Source organism: Mastomys coucha, unplaced genomic scaffold (assembly GCF_008632895.1).
Source record: "Mastomys coucha isolate ucsf_1 unplaced genomic scaffold, UCSF_Mcou_1 pScaffold6, whole genome shotgun sequence".
Lineage (NCBI taxonomy): Eukaryota > Metazoa > Chordata > Mammalia > Rodentia > Muridae > Mastomys > Mastomys coucha.
Window position 1 is genome coordinate 38,399,919 of NW_022196912.1, and position 19,243 is coordinate 38,419,161.

Here is a 19,243-nt window from a genome sequence, read left to right on the forward strand (position 1 = left end):
CCCCCCCCCGGCTTCTCTCTAAAGGAGATTCTAGCCTCCCTAGATAACAGCCATCCTTCCAAGGGGCTCAGGTTTCACCACTCCATACGACAAGATACCTCTCTAACCACCACGGGCCTCGAGGAAGTAAGGCTCAAAGAGTTTTTTCTTTGTAACTTCTAGAAGCTAAGGTCTGTACACAAGCTGTGTTGTTTTCTCTACTGACTTTGCATTCGCTGTGAAATACAGTGTAGGTTCATTTGTTCAAAATATACAGGCAAATCCCGCCCAAACACATTCGCTGAGCCAGCACCCCAGTAGTACGTCCCTTTACAATGCTGGGATAGTAATTCCACACAACTGGAGCTAATTTACAAATCCTCAATGTACCACAGAACTGAGATTAAAAGGCTTACCTTTGCAGCCTGTGGCAATTCACCCCATAGCCAGAGCATTTCCAGGTTATTCTTTGGCGTCAACCTGTCTGCAGACTTACTGACCAGCTCAGAATCACTTTTTGGTGTTGCAGGCCGGGAGCCTGAAGGACTTAAGAAAACACAAATCCACGACTTGGATGGGGAAAACAAACAGAAAAAAAACAACAGCAAAAGACCTTTGGTTTTGTCTCAGAGTCAAAGGTTCTAGTAACCCAGAAAATGTGTCCCTGGGGCCATTTTCGCTGATAATCCTTCCTATGGCCACTGGAGGTCAGTGTGCACCACATCACAAGGTGACCAGCTTTGTAGCCAAACTGAAGGACAATAAGGAAGGAGCTGTATCTTGAGAGGTGAGAGGGAGAGAATCAGAACTGGAAACTCTCAAAACTAATGAAGGCAAGAGGAGAAGAGCAAAAGTACAGAAAGGAGGACGGAGAAGAGGAGGACGGAGAAGAGGAGGACAGAGGAGGAGGACGGAGATGAGGAGGACGGAGGAGGAGGATGGAGAAGAGGAGGACAGAGGAGGAGGATGGAGGAGGAGGACGGAGAAGAGGAGGACAGAGGAGGAGGACGGAGAAGAGGAGGACGGAGAAGAGGAGGACGGAGGAGGAGGATGGAGAAGAGGAGGACAGAGGAGGAGGACGGAGAAGAGGAGGACAGAGGAGGAGGACGGAGAAGAGGAGGACGGAGAAGAGGAGGACAGAGGAGGAGGATGGAGAAGAGGAGGACAGAGGAGGAGGATGGAGAAGAGGAGGACAGAGGAGGAGGATGGAGAAGAGGAGGACAGAGGAGGAGGATGGAGAAGAGGAGGAGAAACAAGCAGAGGAGCAAAGAGAGGAAAGCAAGGAAGAAGTTCTTGGGTACAAACTGCTGTCCTTTGTCACACGCAGGCTTCTCACCTGTGCTTTCACTTTCCTAGCAAGCACCAGGTTTCCAGCAGGTGCAAAGGGGTCCTGACTAGCTGACATTGTATCCCAGGTTTAAACACTGGATTTGAGAACAGGGAAAACATCTTGTGTGCCAACTTCACTACACTGGATCACCATACAGCTGTCTCCAGGAACCTAGCAAAGGCTTTCTGGGTCACCTCACTGGGCTGCTCCTAAATGACAGTGATGCGCCTCCCTTCCACAGCACACACTTTTACTTCTAACACTTAAACCAAGTCTCATGTCTTCAGTCAAAATAACAGGCCAAAAGCATCAACATAGGTCTACGATTCTCACAGACACTAAGCCGCAAGGCCGGAAGAAATGTCATAGTTCTCTTTCTCTTTATTCTCCCACACCACTTCCCTCAAGAGGAACATAGCAGCCCTTTCATGCCAAGCAGGAAATGGCTTCTCCACAGACCCTATCTGTTCCCCTGGCTGCACTGAGTCTCACTTATCTGAGTCAAGTCCATCTCCACCTCAAGATGGAATTTCCTGTTGGTCCAAGGAGAGAACCCTCGTAGTGCACACGGCCACATGGCCACGTCTAACTTGTATCTATTTGAGAGATTTTTCCACATAGCTAGCCTGGCCCTGGTGCTTCCATAAAGCCAGACTACAGGCTCTTTGACCCTCATCTTACAGTGAGGCACAAAGGGCTTCCCTCGTCCCTTGGCACCTGCTGACCACTCATATTTCCAACAGAAGCACACTACCACAGCGCAACCCTCATGGTCTAGCCCTGACTGGGGAGGAGGCTCCTCGTAAATCATGAGATATTCTACAATAAAACCCTACACCATACACACAACACACATGCACACACGCACATGCACACGTATACCATGAGAGCTTCTACAATAGAACCCTATGCCATATGCACACAACACACACACACACACCATGAGAGTTTCTACAATAGAACCCTACACCATGCCTACACCACATATATCACACAGGAGCCGGAGAGGTGGCCTGAGAGGTGGAGCGCCAGAGAGAGTAAACAGCTCTTACAGAGGCTGCAGCTCCTGGCACCCATACCAGGCGGCTCACAACTGCCTGTACCTCCCACTCTAGGGGACCCAGTGCCCACTTCTGGACTTCACTTACACACGCACACAGCCACCTAGATGGACACAAACATATGTGCTTTGAAGGGGGTGGGGCCGGTAACTATAATTAAATGTAAAGTCAACTTTTAAATTTTAAGTCAAATAAAACTGTAAAAGTTATGTTTTCTAGATAGAAATTAATCAGTGTTTACTTTGATTATAAAGTTTCAAAAGTAGATGAGGACTGTCCACAAAATAAACACTACTGAGGAAGGAGAGATCTCCGACACCTGCCCCTGATAAAAACACAAACTCATGCCCTAAGACCGGCTGCTCCGCTACACTCTGCTCTAGAACTGCTGTGGAGAGTGTGTGAACCCATCACACAGACAGCCTAATAGGCTGTTTAAATATTTATAGTAAGTGGCTTGACTTATAGTCTAAAGTGGTGTTCTAAAAATAGCTCAGAAACTTGTCTGTTAATTGCCCCACCGCAGAAAACATGGTCTCTCAGTCTCGGGCTCCTTGTCCTGATTTCCAAGGCCACTCACAGAATCAAGCAGCACACAGGACAGGCCATTTGAGGAACTTTAAACAAGTCTAATCAGGGCTCTTTGCTAAAGAATGCATGCTCCTCTTCCAGAGGTCCCAGGTTAAATTCCCAGTGCACCCACATGGTGGCTTGATCCTTCCCAACTCCAGTTCCAGAGGGGATCCACTGCCCTCTTCTGGCCTCCTTGGACACTGCATATATGTGTCACACAGACATACATGATACAGGCACACATTCAAATATAACAAAGTAAATACATCTTTAAAATAAAATAAACATATCTAATCACCTACTTACAACTTAAAACAGAAGGAAATATATCTTTTCATAAGTAAGTTGGTTAGTGAGTACAACTGATTTAAGGTGTTAGATCAAAATTTATTTCATATCATGTCAGTTAAGTTTCATTGCAAGTGATTAGGTTAGAGTTAGATCATGGCTTCTGTAAGAACAGGTCTACCTTTCCGAAGCATGGAAGTGGCAAGACTGCAGAGGACAAGAGCTAGAGAGAATTCCCTCGGTCGGGTGAGGGGAAGTCCTATGGCAGTCTTCCAAGCTGCTGGAGGCACGGGACGGACACACAGCAAAAAGAAAGGGGAAGAAAAGTCATAGTTAAAAGAAATGTCCTATCACTGCTCACGGCTCTCAGCACAACTCTAAGCAATGAAAATGTTGTTTGGCTGTCAAACAACAGCCAAAGGACAGCCTGCAGAAATCAGTAGGAAATCAATGTGAACTTTCTCTTGAAACAGAGTCTCCTATTACCCAGGCTGGTCTCAAACTGGCTTTGTAGCTGAGGATGACCTTGAACTGCCTGGTGTTCTGTCACGACAGCGAGTAAATCCAGGACATCATGCATGGTAGGCAAGCACTCCACTGACCTGAGAGATCTCCCTAGACCATCAGCATGAACTTTCCAGGATGCAAAAACAGGAAGCTGCCAAAAGACCTATTAGTCTTCCCATTTCACCCCTGTGCCCTTAGCCAAGGTAAGATCACTCATGTCTGGTTGAAGCTCAGCACTGGATCGAACTCCAGGACCTACAGACTTGGACATGGGCTCTCACTATCATTTCCTTAAAAAGAACACATTATTCCAAGTGTGGACGTAAGTATCTACATATCCTTATGTGTAATCCATGTGACAATAGTCACATAATCTGATGCCATCAGTATCCTGGATTCACAAAGTGAACAAGAAAGACAGTGAGTCTCTCTCTGGGCTGTTCTAAACATTCCTTTTATATTCTTCATGCTAATGAATGGGTTTTTCAATTAATTAACAGTCTCTAAATATGTGATCTGTTTTCTTCCAAAATCAATATGTTTTCTCTTCTTTGAGATCATCTCTCCTGAACCAGGACAAGAACACATAAGGTCCCAATCATCTTAGAGATGCACAGAAGGTTGTATGCTGGGTACCAAGAATGCATCACTGATCTAAAAGATTTATTATGAAAACAAGATTTGAAATATCTCGTTAATGTTTATAAATGGACTGCTCTATGAAATATTAATTGGATAAAATCTATCTTTCAAGTTAATTTGAGTTTTTTGCAAAGGTTTACTTTACTTTTACTTGTGTTTGTGTGCGTGTGTGTGTGTGTGTGTGTGTGTGTTGCTTTTATTGTTTTTGTCAGGACATTTTTATTACAGCAATGGGAAATTAAAACAACATGTCTAACATAAAACTACATACATATACATATTTACATACATACATACACACATGCATGCATATACATACATATATACATATATATGTATGTGTGTGTGTATATATATATATGTGTGTGTGTGTGTGTGTGTGTATATATGTGTGTGTGTGTGTGTGTGTATATATATGTGTGTGTGTGTGTGTGTGTGTGTGTTAGGTACCTAACAAAAGGTCTGATCTCTAAGCAGATAGACCCTATCCTCTGGTAGATGAACATTTCCTGTCAGTCCCAGCTAGAATCAGGCAAGCTTATGACTGCAGCTGCCTCATTCTCAAGATGACCCTGAGTAAACTGGAACCAAGACAGGCATTTGACAAGGATGGTGGCCCATGCCACAGTCCCAGGGTGCACCCATTTCCATTCTAAACTACAAGTAAATCTACAGTATTCAGTAGGATAGCCCAAGGACACCATAGCCCTCACATTTCTTGGCCCCTTCTTGACTATCTCCATACCCCCAAACATCTTGAGCAAGTTAACAACCTGTCCTCCACCCACCATGACATTTAAAACTATAGTCCTTTAGAGGCCACAAGCCATTGTTATGCCCAGGATCTGTCTGCCACCCAAGAACCAATCAGTTTTTGCCCTAGCAGGGGTGAGTCTGTCCCATGGAGAACACAGGATTTGGGTCTTTCCTCTTCCTAGGTTCTTGGCAGAACCACTCCAGAGGCCCTCCTGTTTGCCTAGGCTTAGTGGATCTGAAAGCATCTGGGGTCTTCGGGAAGGTCACTTGTGCTCTGTACAGCCGCAGCTCCAGGACAAGTGGAAAGGGCATTTAAGGGAAGCATGTGCTCCTAAATCCAGCAGTGTGGATTAACTGGAGGGCAGCATCCCTTTGCCAGTCCTTGGTGACATCAGAGGCCCCCAGCAGCAATGTCCCTGCATTTGAACTTCACTTCAAGGCTAAGGACCAAAGCCAGGTTGGCCATGCTGCCCTCTCCTGCTGCCAATAGGCACTGGATAACTCAGCAGGTATTTTTCCTCCTGCTGGGCCTCTGCCCCACCAACCCTTGCAATATGCCTACAGACGGAATCTCAATTCAACGCAAGTCTGACATTCATTTGCCTTCCATATTCAACCCTAAGTTACACCCCTCAATACACACACTCATTCAAGATTTTCTGATCCTAATTACTTTCAGTTTTAATTTCTATTTCACTATTTCTTCTAGACATGTTTCCTATAGCTGACTTCTAAACCCTCTAATACACCTAGCAACTTACCTGGGGCTGGGGGACCACTCTCTGTCCGAATTGGGGTACAATGCTGACTGGGAATATGTTGAAATTGATGGGAGGTTTTCCTTAGGAATATCATCTTGGAATGGTGGAACATCATTAGGGAGAGTTCTAGAGAAAAAGAAAAAGAAAAAAAATTTACCAAGGGCAGACTCATAATAGAGCCAAGTTTCCTCTTGCTTATATCTAAGGGCTTCATTAATTAGCATAATCTCTGTCACACACTCAGGCACATACTATGGAGATGAAAACGGAAGAGATGAAAGGTCAGCGAGTGTAAGTGTGTGTGTGTGCATATGCCATGCCTAGGGTAGACTGTAAAATGATCTCACTAGGGCACAAGCACAATGACTATACCAACCAAGTACCACTGCAGCATCCTCATCAAGCATGTGCATGTACTTCTGTAGTGTCAAATGTGTACCACCATAGACAGCATCCCCAAGTGTGTGTAGCCCTGGTAGCATTCTCATGCATCTGTGTCACTGTACATCCTCAAGTATGCGTATGAGTGTGTGTGTGTGTGTGTGTGTGTGTGTGTGTGTGTGTGTAGCTAGGGATGGAACCCAAGACTCACAGATAAAGGCAAGCACTTTTCCACTGAGGTCCAGCCTCTTATACCTTGAGAGAGGGTCTCACTAAGTCACCCAAGCTGGTGATCCTCCTGCCTCAGTCTACCCAGTTCTGGGCTTCCTGGTGTGTGCTACCACACCTGGCTTCTACTACAGCATCTTATTGTCACTTTTCACATTTCCCCTCACCAGAGCTTGAGAGGTAGGTTAACTGGAACTGTATCCAGGTATTCTAGAATACTCCTGTTTATAGGGGGACTGTCACTCAAATAAATAAATAAATACATAAATAAATAAATAAATAAATAAAACCACACACAGAGAACATGTCTCATGTCTGGCCAAAGAAATAAATGGCAGCAATCATGTGTCTCTGAATCAAGCATGACTGTAAAACTCCCTAGCTTCAGATAGGCCACAGACATCACAACACATGGTTCACGAGCCCACTCCTGCAGAGGCCACCTGTCTAAGCTTCTGATGCTGCTGGAAGCACCCATGGCCAGGTGCTGGAATTGAAAGCCATGTAGAGAAGTCATTATAACCAGTCCAAGCCCAACAGCCTCTGTACCCACAGCAGATCACAGGCTACAGTTAGGGAAGGCAATGATGCCAGCCAACTTCTGGTATAAACCAGAAGAAAATACAGATCTGAGGACTAGGGGTGCAGCTCCATCAGATGTTTGCCTAAGTATGTTCAGAGCTCTGAGTTCCATCCCAGTGCCACCAAAAAAATGAGTGTGGGGGCTTACATCTATGATCCCAGCACTTGGGAGGTAAAGGCGGAGGGATCAGAAGTTCAAGGTCCTCTTTAGTCACTGAAGGACCCTGTCTCAAAAGATAAAAAATAATTCACTCTGACCAATGAAGCAGAGGAATATTCTATTCTTGGTATTCCTTATCTCTTCCTTATGTTAACAAGACATAAAAATTATCAACAACTACATGAAATTATAAACACCTGAAACAGGGGCAGGCTAGAGAGATGGCTCAGAAGTTAAGATCACTGACTGCTCTTCCAGAGGTCCTGAGTTCAATTCCCAGCAATCACATGGTGGCTCACAACCATCTGTAATGGGATCTGATGCCCTCTTCTTGCATGCGTGAAGACAGCTGCAGTGTACTCAAATAACATTAAATAAATGATTTTTTTAAAAAAAATCTGAAACAAAATATTCTTTAGAACTTAGTTTTCAAAACTGGCTTTTTCCACCAAATACATACATACAAACTGAGCTTTGATATAATCTTAGAAGCAAAGAAATATACAAGGAGAGAAGCTCCTCAAATTGGGGGCATAATTCAAATTAAAATGGAAAGGTTTGCTTAACATGAAGTGAATGTGGGCTCCAGTCATCTTTAGCACTGGTTGACCACACACCCTCCCAACCTACAGGTCTGCCTCAAGACCACAGGCAGACTTGGGGCTCAGAGAGTAATAGCTGGGTTTGGGGCAGCCAGTGAGGGATAAGGGGTGGGGTTCCATGACACAGTGGTGACTTAGCATGCACGATGCCACAGATTGGGCCCCCCAGCACCAGTCAGTAAACAAGTTCCTAGGAAACAGTTTCATGAAGTACTCATCTGCTGATTCTTGTTTTTATTTTATTTCAGAAAGTTGAAGTTACCAGCTGCAGAGGCATGGCATGACCAACTGAGTCTTAGGCTAAAAAACTTGAGCGAGGCTTTATTCTTCTCTAAGTTGGGCCCACACACTGATTGCAAAAATTCAGTCCAAGATGCCTAGCAGAGGAATGAACAGTTTAAAAAATATATGAAAATCATCTTTAAAAATTAACTCATTTAGGACTAGATATAGTCCAGTTGGTAGAGTACTTGCCTAGCATGCATAAAACCCCATGTTCAAATCCAACCCACTTAATGGGCATGAAGGTGTGTGCCTATAATCCCAGCATTTAAGAGCAAGAGGCATGGTGACCTTTAGTCCAAAGTGATCCTCAGCTACAAATTCAGTTCAATTTGTCAAGAGAGAGAGAGAGAGAGAGAGAGAGAGAAAGAAAGAAAGAAAGTTCATCCTCCCGTTCTCCCTCACTGTCCACATGCTCCATCCATGGACCCCATTCTCCCTCTTTGCTCACATGCTCCATCCATGGATCCCGTCCTCCCTCTCTGTCTGTGTTCCTGCCCGTCCTCCCTCACTGCTCGCTCACCTGCTCCCATCCATCGGTGCTATGTCCTCATCTGAGCTCATCTCTATGGGAAACATGTCCTCATCCTCAGATGTATTGACATTGTCATCTCTTTTGAGATTGTCCAACTGGGCCTTCCTCCTCCTTTTCCTTCTCTTCTTCCCCAGAGAACCAGAGGATGGGCTGTCGCTGGGAGGCAGGCCCTGGGTAGCTGTGGTGGGATCCAGGCACCTGATTCTGTCCACGGAGTTCCTCTTCAGCTGGCTTTCCATTCTCGAAGCTCCTTCTGACAGGATGGGGGACGTGGCTAGGTACATGGGGATGACTTCCTAGACAGGGGGTGTTCAAGAGTCCCGTTAATATGACGGAAGGAGAGGGGTCATGACAAAGGACTTATTCAGGAAAAGCCACGGCAACCACAGCCCAGCATTTCATGGCTACAGGGGGCAGCAGACAGAGGGTCAGAGTCATCCACTCCTCAAACAGTTTTGTACTTAACACAGTATTCGTATAATAAGTCAGGCCATTACTAGTAAGTTCAAACCATCAAAACTCATCTAAAATATCCAAGGCTGAGAAAAACAAAGGTACAGTCACCGACACTGTTGCTGGGACCTGGACACAGTTTTACATTGCATTGTGTCAGAGGAAACATGAGTAGGTTTCAAGGGGCAAGCGGATGGGTGTGTATATGTGTGCGTTTTCACATCCCAACTCTGGGATGGATGAGACCCAGTCTCGTTTTAAAAAAAGAGAAAGAAATCCAGATGACAACTCTGTCTATGGGCCTGTCATTCCAGAACATATCCAGCTTCATAGCCAGTGAGGCAGGAGACAGGGATCCTCGGAAAGACAAGCAGAAGAGTAGAGTTGGCATAAGTACAAGGGAGCAATGGTGACAGTGTGCGAGTCTCGGCGTCCAGCAGGCTCCCAGGCACTCACTGATGCTGAACTGGCCAGCTGGTACACAGCCTCTGTGGCATAGGAGTCCCAAACAACTCATCTCCAAGAGCCTAAAATGGGTCTCAGCCAGGAGCAATAGGAGGCTATAATAAACCCGCTAGTGAATTCAGGACTTCCCATTTAGACAGGAGTTGCCTAGAGGCTGTGGGGCCTACAGCAGACAGTAGGGCAGGAGCAGCCCTTGGCTTAGAGCCCAGAAGCCGTTCCCTCAAGTACATAACAGGAATCACTAGCCTGGGGCCATTTAAACTGCAGACACTTGGTTCATATTACTTGAGGCTTCATGGAACCTTCTTCCCAGGAAGAAGCCAGCTTAAGTGGGTTCAGCAAGGAACCCCTGCAAAAGATCCCTTGATGGGAGCCCCAGAGGGGACACTGGATAGAGTATATCATCCTCCACCCTACTGAGCTCAGACAGAATCTCTCTCGCTGAACCTGAAGGGGGCTGCTTGGATCTGCCTGTGTGTGCCCTGCAAGGCTGGAGTCACAGGCATGTACTGAGCTTCTCTTAATCTGGGTGCTAGAGATTTCAACTCTAACTTGCAGGGCAAGCACTCTTAAAGCATTGAGTCTTCTCCCCAGACCCTCCCCCTCAAAGTGTTAAACTAAGGAATGTAAGAGGACTTGCATTCAAATCTTCAGCACCCATGTAAGGAGCTGGCCACAATGTCACGCCTGCTATAACTCCAGAATCAGGGAACCGCAACACAAGGATCACCAGAGATCAGTGCCCAGACAGAATGACCAAAGCAACAAGCTTCACATGAGAGACCCTGTCTCAAAACTGAAGTGGACAGTGACAGAGAAAGACACTATCTAACACGCATGGATACAATCATGAGTACACACACATAAATATACACCATACATGCACACCCCACATACGTACAACAATAATAATGATAAAACTAAGAATAAATAGTCAGGCATTTCAGATTTGTAGACCAACACATATTCAGCCAGCATACAATGCTAGTCTCTCTGTCTCCTAGAAATGGCAGGTTAGCTGAAGCAGGCCAGGACTGGGTCGCTGTGGTCTCAGCATACACACTGCCTGGCTGGCTCAGTCCCCCTGACAGGTAAGTCTTGGCTCGGACGCCAGCATCTATTTGGCAAAAGGCTCAGAATTCCTTCTCCCAGGGCCTACCTGCTGTGCCTCCACACCCTGGAGTGACCCTGGACACCCAGCCCTCCTCACCTGATCCTTGTCAGTCTCTTGAACAAAAAACGCTTCTCCATTGTCTCCCAGCTTCATGTGCAAATCCACAGACTCCCCATTGATTTCTATGTCCACCTGAAGAGGGAGCACAGTTAGGGACACGGCGAGCTTCCCCCAAAGCATCTCACCTCTCACCTGGTGTCCCTAACCCAAGCACGCCTGCCCTAAGCTTGGGGGAGGTGGGGAGGGGGCTTGGGTTTCCAAACATGGCTACACTGCTTTAACACCTCCAGAACTTTCCCACTCCCCACCAGTATGCACACTTCCCCACTCTCTGAGGATGAGGAAGCCTGTGATGGGCACCCAACCAGAAGTAACTCCATGGGGCTTCTGAAACCAGGCCAGAAAAACACCATGTCTACCTACCTGTTCCCTCATAAACTGCCACCATGTGGAAAGGGAGCCAGACCACATAGAAAAGCAACTTAGAACACAGAACCAGGTCCCAGGCACAGGAGGGACTGGGTGGTCGGGGGATCCTCAGCCTGGAGTTTTCCTGAGAAGTGGCCCAAAAGCCATGGGCTGCCTCACTGGGCCATGCTCTCCTGGCCTGCCCTGCCCTGCCCCTCCTGCTGTGCCTATTGTGCTTTCTGAGCCTCATACTTGATAAGCAGTGGGATGGGTGTGCCTGACATCTTAGAGTAACTGCCGATGCCACAGTGCCCCGAACAATGTGCTCACTAGTGAGCATTACACTGTGCAAGGAGGCTTCTTTAAGGGTGCACCCGAGCACTCAGGGCAGGAGACAGAGCCCCCTACTCTGAGGAGAGGGGACCCAGGCCTCACCACTTTCTCTCGGGAGCGTAGGACACCCATCTTCCCAAAGCGGACGTGGAAAGGGGAGCACTGCAGACTGCCATTGGGCTGGCGGATGACGATGATGTCGATGCATCCTGACAGCGTGGCAGGGTTCAGTCCCTTGTAGAGCTCCTTCACCGTCACAAACACCTGGCCAGCCAACTGCCCCACGTAATTCATCGTCTGAACCTGAGAGACAGACAGAACACACAGGTTCACAAGAGCAACTAGCAAGGGAAGGCCGCCCAGAGCCTCCAACTCAACACTCCATTTCAACAATGCAGTGAACGCATTCTACTCTCACACTTTGCCCACATCGCTTTGTTTCTGGAACGTTCTCCACAACACCCCTGTGCCAGCTCATCCAGAAGCCCAGAGTCCTTCCCACCACGGGGTTCAAAACAGAGAAGCCCAGAATCCTAACGCAAGAGCATCCTAGGATGACTATGAATGTGATCTCTCACATCTGTGTTTGGCAACGTTGCCTCAACATCAAACACAAGAAAGCTTAGGACACTGGAGTAGAGAGACCACTCTGCATGCGTGGCTTAGTCAGAGAAGTAAGTCACAATAGGAGCTGGAAACATAACAGCACAGAGAACATTCTACACTCCTCCCCATTCGTCCATTCCCACAGTCCTTCCATGCCAAGCGCTCTTCCATGATGTTCTCTGGGCCTCACAGTGGGTGGTGACGCCGGTGTCCCAGTTAGGGCCAAGCACTCAGCAGTCACTTACTCTCCGCACTTTGATGAGTTAGGAGTCCCCATTTTGACCAGTGCTCGCTGCCTGTGGTGCTTTGAATAAAAATAGCCCCCATAGGTCCATAGGGAGTGGCATTATTAGGAGGCGTGGCCTTGTTGGAGAAATAGAGGAACGGCTTTGAGCCTTCTCCAGCACCAGGTCTGCCTGCCATGAGGATAATGGACTGAACTTTCAAAACTGTAAGCCAGCTCCAATGAACTGTTTTCCTTTATAAGAGTTACCACAGTCATGGTGTCACTTCAGAGCAATGAAACTCTGACACTGTTGAAAGGTACTCTGATTGAGCCTGAGAGCTGCACCTGCCTGTATGTGTACGCATGTCCAGGGGCTAGCAAGATGGCTCTGCTGGTAAGACACTTGCCACCAAGCCTGAAAACCAGAGTTCATTCTGCAGGACACCATGGAGGAATGAGAACCAACTCCCACAGATCAACCTCTGATCCTCTGACCTCCTCACATTAATGTCATAAATATTTGGGAGTCGGTTTAATTATGTGTCCATTTGGTAAAACATTAGTAGTAGATTTCCCCACATCAGTAACGGATCCCCTCCTAGGGCCTGTGACCTCTCTAGCCATACGCTTTTGATCAGTTCTACATGTAGTGTCAGCCATGCATTCTCTCCCATGGAGCAAACCTCAGATCCAATCAGGAAGCAGTTGGTTTCCTCAAAAGCATGCCACTTCTGCAACATGGGCATATCTTACAAGTCCAGCCAGTACTGTAGGACACAGGGCCCATACCAGGGCGATAGTTGATGACAATTGGATAGTTCTCCAACTGTCAGCCTGTACTGCATTCTGACACTAAATGCTAACCAACAGGGAGATGATGGCTTCTATCAGTCTCTGTCCAATCCCTGCCTGCCCACCTATTCTCTGACAAATGTAGGGGACACGTATGCTAGCATGCTTGCCCAACCAGCTAGCCAACCACCACCATCAGTACAACTTTGGGACTTTTACCCTACTGGGCTTGGCACTATAGCTCATATAAAAGACAGAGTCCCTGGCACAGGCCTGTGATGGAGAACTGATGCTCCTATAACCAAAATGTCAGTCAATGATAGCACATCCCTCTAATCTCAGCACACAAGAGGTGGAGGCAGGAGGATCATGATTTCATGTAGCCATCCTGTGCTATGTGAGATCGTGCCTGAGAAAATAAAACAGGAGATGCAGAATTCGCCCCCCCGCAAAGACTTGAGTTTAAAAAGCACGATGTTGCAACCCTCACATTCTTCCCCAGAATGTCACTCCTCACATTAAACTTGAGATTTTAACTTTTGCTGAGTGTGGCAAAAGAGGAAAAGTCTCAACTCTCCAGTTCTGTGGGATTTTTGTTTTGTTTTGTTTTTCCAGACAAGGTTTCTCTGTATAGCCCTGGCTGTCCTGGAACTCACTCTGTAAACCAGGCTGGCCTCGAACTCAGAAATCTGCCTGCCTCTGCCTCCCAAGTGCTGGGATTAAAGGCATGCGCCACCACTGCCCGGCCTGTGGGATCATTTTTAAGGGATCCTTTTTTTTTTCTTTCACAATTTCTGTCATGTATCCAATCTCACATCCCTGTGTCTCTCTCAATAAGCCTGTCACAGGAAGAAACGGAAAAGTACATTCAAGTGTCACAAAGCAGATGCCCATGATTACAGGCTTGGTACCAAGCTATCAGATGAGAGGCAGGCTCACTGCAAGCAACCCCTATTCTGGTCCAGTCAAGCCCTCTCATGACGTCCACCAGAGCATCCCCTAACTCTGCCCTGCTCCTGCAGGGACTGTGCATATCACTGAGCAACAGACCAAGTTCTTGGGCAAGGAAGCCCCAGCCCAGGCCAGCTCAGCTAAAACGGACTTTGATATTTCCCACAAAGTGGAGCAAACACAGCTCTTGCCGCAAAGAGAGTATGAGATGGTTTATTCTAGAGTGAATGCAAGAGAGCATGGGCTGACAGCACGGGTTCAGTTCCCCCTGAGTCCTGTGTCCCACTGTTAAAACAGCTGCATGAGACTATAGCAGTCACAGGACACAGAAAGTCAAACATAAAGACATTTGCCTGATAACTGACTGAGACTACACAAGCAGGGTTAGTGAAGACAGAAAACTCTGCTGCCAGGTTTGAAGGGTTATCCAATGAGATTATTAACTTCTAAACTGGTAGAAGCCAGTGCAAGAATACATTTGCAAGGTATTGATAGTTAAAAGGAAGTTACATCAGTGTGGTGGTTTGAATGAGAAATCTCCCCCCACAGTCTCAGGCTGAACACCTGGTCCCCAGTTGGTGGCACTGTCTTGAAGAGGTTGAGGTGATGTAGCCATGCTAGACGTATATTACTGGGGGTGGGCTATGAGATTTAAAAGTCTCCCTAGGCCTGTCCAATCAGTGAGTTCTGGGTTCGGTGAGAGTCCCTGACCTCAGTATGATCAGGAGAGAGAAGACGACGCCCAATGTCCACTCTTGGGCTCTACCTACATTGTCTTAGTTAGGGTTTTACTGCTATGAACAGACACCATGACCAAGGTAACTCTCATAAGGACAACATTTAATTGGGGCTGGCTTACAGGTTCAGAGGTTCAGCCCATTATCATCAAGACAGGAGCATGGCAGCATCCAGGCAGGCATGGTGCAGGAGGAGCTTAGAGCTCTACATCTTCACCTGAAGGTTGCTAGCAGAATACTCACTTCCAGGCAGTGAGGATAAAGGGTCTTAAAGCCCATGTCCACAGTGACACACCTACTCCAACAAGGCCACACCTCCTATAGTAGTGCCACTTCCTGGGCCAAGCATATTCAAACCACAACACACACGTGTACACACACACATACACCCAGTCACATACACACATGCAAGAAAAGGAGGGGAGGGAATTCTACAAGCTGCCACCATATGGAATAAGGAAGGAGGGCAGTGAGGATAGTGAAAGAAGCCAGTCAAAACAGGACAAAAACTCCAGGACTACCGGAGAAGTCACGTGAGTAGAACAGCAGCTACCAGAGGCTGGGAGGGAACAGAAATGTGGAGTGGGCAACCGTGGAGGAAGAGTTTCTGATCCAGAGGCACACACTGAAGGCTGCACTGAGTTGCACATAGTGGTGGTTTCAATAAGAATGGTCCGCTTGTAGAATGCTTGGCCAGAAGGAGTGTCACCATTAGGAGGTGTGGCCTTATTGGAGAAGGTGTGGCCTCGCTAGAGGAAGTCTGTCACTGTGGAGGTGGGGCTTGGACGTCTTAAATGCTCGTTATACCCAATGTGAAACAATTTCAGTTTCCTCCTGGCTGCCAGCTGATCAAGATATAGAACTCTCAGCTCTGGCACCATGTGTCTTCCTGCACGCTGCCACGCTTCCTGCCATGGTGATAATGGACTGAACTTCTGAAACTGCAAGCCAGCTCCAATTAAATATTTGGCTTTATAAGAGTTGCCTTGGTCATAGAGTCTCTTCACAGCAATGAAACCCTAAGTAAGGCATACACTTTTAAATTATTTAAGGGCTAGGGGCTGGAGAGATGGCTCAGTGGTTAAGAGCACTGACTGCTCTTCTGAAGGTCCTGAGTTCAAATCCCAGCAACCACATGGTGGTTCACAACCATCTGTAATGAGATCTGATGCCCTCTTCTGGTGTGTCTGAAGACAGCTACAGTGTACTTACATATAACAATAAATAAATCTTTGGACCGGAGCAGAGGTCCTGAGTTCAATTCCCAGAAACCACATGATGGCTTACAACCATCTGTACAGCTACAGTGTACTCATGTGCATTAAATAAATAAATAAATCTTAAAAAATATATATTTAAGGGCTGGAGATGACGCTCAGTTGGTAGAGCACTCATCTGGCATGCACAAAGCCATGGTTCAATCCCCAGCACTGCATAAACCAGGTACAGTGGTGCAGCCTGCAGTAAAATCAGAAATTCAAAGTTATCCTAGGTTTGAGGCCAGCCTAGACTACATGAGACCCTGCCTCAAAAAATAAGACTTGAAGTGCAAGGGCCAACTCCTCCCTAGGAGGCATGTGACACACGATAGCCTTTAGCAAGCCACAGTAAGTTAGGTACCTGCTGGGCTGAAATCAGGCAAGGGTGGTATGGACAGGGTCCTTCTTTCTCTGTCCCTGCCCCCAAACTAGGCTCTCTTCAAAATAAGCCTTGTACAACTTTTTCTTTAAGAGTTCTATATAATCAAACCACTAGATGTAAAGTCCCAAATTTCACTTCCTTCAGCTGCACTGGCATTGAAAAGCTCCTAAGGAAAGGGCTAATTCCATTAGCCTGAAGATAAGCAGCCGGAATAAACCTGCCAGGCAGTAGGACCTCCCACAGGCTCATAAGCCCATCATTGCTGAGGTGTTTCAGCTCCTTTGAAAGCACTTGAGGAGGCCGAATGGGAGAGAGGTTGATATGCAAAAGCAAGCACATGGACAAGTCCCTCAGAAGGAAGTTCAGAGGAGCCAGAGAGAACAAAGTCTAAAGCTCCCATTTCCAGTGGGACTGCTTGAAGCCACGAACCAGACTACTTTTAAAGTCCACTGGGTCTGCTGTTTTTTATCTTGAAATTTGGCAAGGGATTTGCATGCTGGAGACGTGAGTCCAAAGTCCCTGGCTCAAACGCATTTTTTTTTAAGATTTATTTATATGTAAGTACAATGTAGCTGTCTTCAGACAGCACCAGAAGAGCGCGTCAGAACTCATTACGGGTGGTTGTGAGCCACCATGTGGTTACTGGGATTTGAACTCATGACCTTCTGAAGAGCAGTCGGTGCTCTTACCCGCTGAGCCATCTCACCAGCCCCTCAAATGCATTTTGAAGGAGAACTTCACCAAGTCTTACAGAATCCTCTGACAAGCCTGGAATTCTCTATACCAGTTGTTCTCAACCTTCCTAATGCTGCAACCCTTTAAGACAATTCCTCATGTTGTGATGACCCCCAACCTTAAAATTATTTTCATTGCTACTTCATAACTGTAATTTGCTACTGTTATGAATCATAATGTAAATATTTGAATATGTAGGATATCTGATATGCAACTCCTGTGAAAGAGTCGAGACCCCCAGGTTGAGAACCACTTAAGCCAGGGCCTAGAGAAATTTGGCAGTCACAAAACACACAGATTTTTTTTTTTCTTTAATGTAGCTGCTTCTCAGCTGGCATTCTGAACCAAAACTAAGTTCCCTGAAATGCCATCTCTAGGTAAGATCTTCCTAGGTAAATGTGGAGCTCATACTGGAAGGAAGCCCGACTTCAAGGCCCCAGCCTGGGACTGGAGGCCATGTGCCTCCCTCATCAATTGTGGCATTTTATAAGGGTTTGGCACAGCCACCACCCCAGTCTCAGACTGTCCCAGACATAGCCTCGGGACACCATTAAGAAGTGCCATAAGTCTCATGATTCCTCATCTAGTTAGGACTAAGAAAAAGGCTAGGCTAGAAAAAGTCTACATTTTTTCCAAGTGCTATCTCTGTCTCTGTCTCTGTCTCTGTCTCTGCCTCCCCATCCCCCTCTGCCAAAATTCAAAATCCTTGCCATAGCTCTCCTAACCACACACATTCTGTTAATGCCATTCCACCACCTGCAATATTAAGGTCATGTGAGGGTGGCCTCAGGTCAGTCCCACTGTAAACTTGTCACAATTATGTTATAAGGGGCTCATAAGATAGTAAAGGACTCCAGGACAACTATGCATGAGTAGTCATCTGCCCAGATTCCCACAGATATGCAAATCAAAAGAGGGATGGCTCAGTCCATAAACTACAAGTCTCAAGACATGACAACCTGAGCTTAATCCCAGCAGAAGAGGCTGGCACAAACCACCAGGGAGGAATGGAGAGGAAACAGCGAGATCCCCGGGACTTCTCAGGATAGTGGCTCCAACTCAATCAGTAGCAACAAGCTCAGTTAAGAGACCCTAGCTCAAAAGATAAAGTCCCTATGTATGTGCACATGTATACACCCACCTGCACACACACAAACTTGCATACACACATATACACCTGCCAGTGCACACATACACATCTGCACACACACTTGCTGCATTCGGCACATATCTGCACACACACACACACACAAATGCTATCACACGCACAAAATGATTCATTTTTAAGGCCTTTCAGAAGGCCCCAAACAAAAACACTCCATAAATATCCCAACAGTGAGAGTAGAATCCCAAGCCACCTACTCAGTGTTCCAGTCACTAACAAGACAAAGTCCCAGAAAGAACTACTGACACATAGTAGCAAACCCCAGTAATTCCTTACCAAGAATTGAGTCTACTGATTGATCATGTTTTTAGAGTGTGTGTGTACACACAGGGACATGCATGCACATGCCACAGCATGCATATGGACCTCAAAGGACAACTAGTGGGAGTCAGTTCTTTCTTTCCACAGAACTAGCAAGAGTTCATTCTCTCTTTCCATGAATGTGGGTTCTAGAAATCGTACTCAAGTGATCCTGTTTGGCAGCAGGCCCCCTTACCTGCTGAGCCATCTCGCCAGCCCCCAGAAACAACAGGATCTTTGTGAGTGGCAGTAATCACAGACTTGACTGTGATGGGGAAAAGCAGAAATCACTTTGAGATCTATAAAGCCCTGGATTAATAAATTATGGGCCATCCACATTATATATAGAATAGTATGCATCTATTAAGAGAGGAAGGGAGCTGTATGCTCCATAAATATCCACACTCAAAGGGCTGCAGGCAAGCAGGTGGGCAGGAGACCAGGGCTTTTCCATATATATAAGTATTGCTTTCACATCAGTTTTTAGTGGAGAGTCTGAGAACTCCTGTACACCTGGCCTCAGGGTTGCCATGTCAATGAAAACTACTCAACAGAATAGGGACACGAAAGAACTGGTGAGATAACTCACC

General features: G+C 46.6%; 1 protein-coding gene across 7 annotated transcripts in view; it reads right to left on the minus strand.

The window, feature by feature from the left end:
- Positions 1–19,243, minus strand: part of Lpin1 (lipin 1) — a 108,185-nt gene that overhangs the window by 34,824 nt on the left and 54,118 nt on the right. For 5 of the 7 annotated variants that reach the window (XM_031355817.1, XM_031355820.1, XM_031355821.1 and 2 more), the window contains 6 exons: positions 11,603–11,803; positions 10,796–10,891; positions 8,656–8,963; positions 5,898–6,023; positions 3,413–3,511; positions 396–525 (listed from right to left, as the gene is read on the minus strand). In XM_031355817.1, the coding sequence (XP_031211677.1) occupies positions 396–525; positions 3,413–3,511; positions 5,898–6,023; positions 8,656–8,963; positions 10,796–10,891; positions 11,603–11,803 (960 nt within the window). The remainder of the gene's footprint in view (positions 1–395; positions 526–3,412; positions 3,512–5,897; positions 6,024–8,655; positions 8,964–10,795; positions 10,892–11,602; positions 11,804–19,243) is intronic. The other 2 variants (XM_031355818.1, XM_031355823.1) reach the window with 2 other exon arrangements.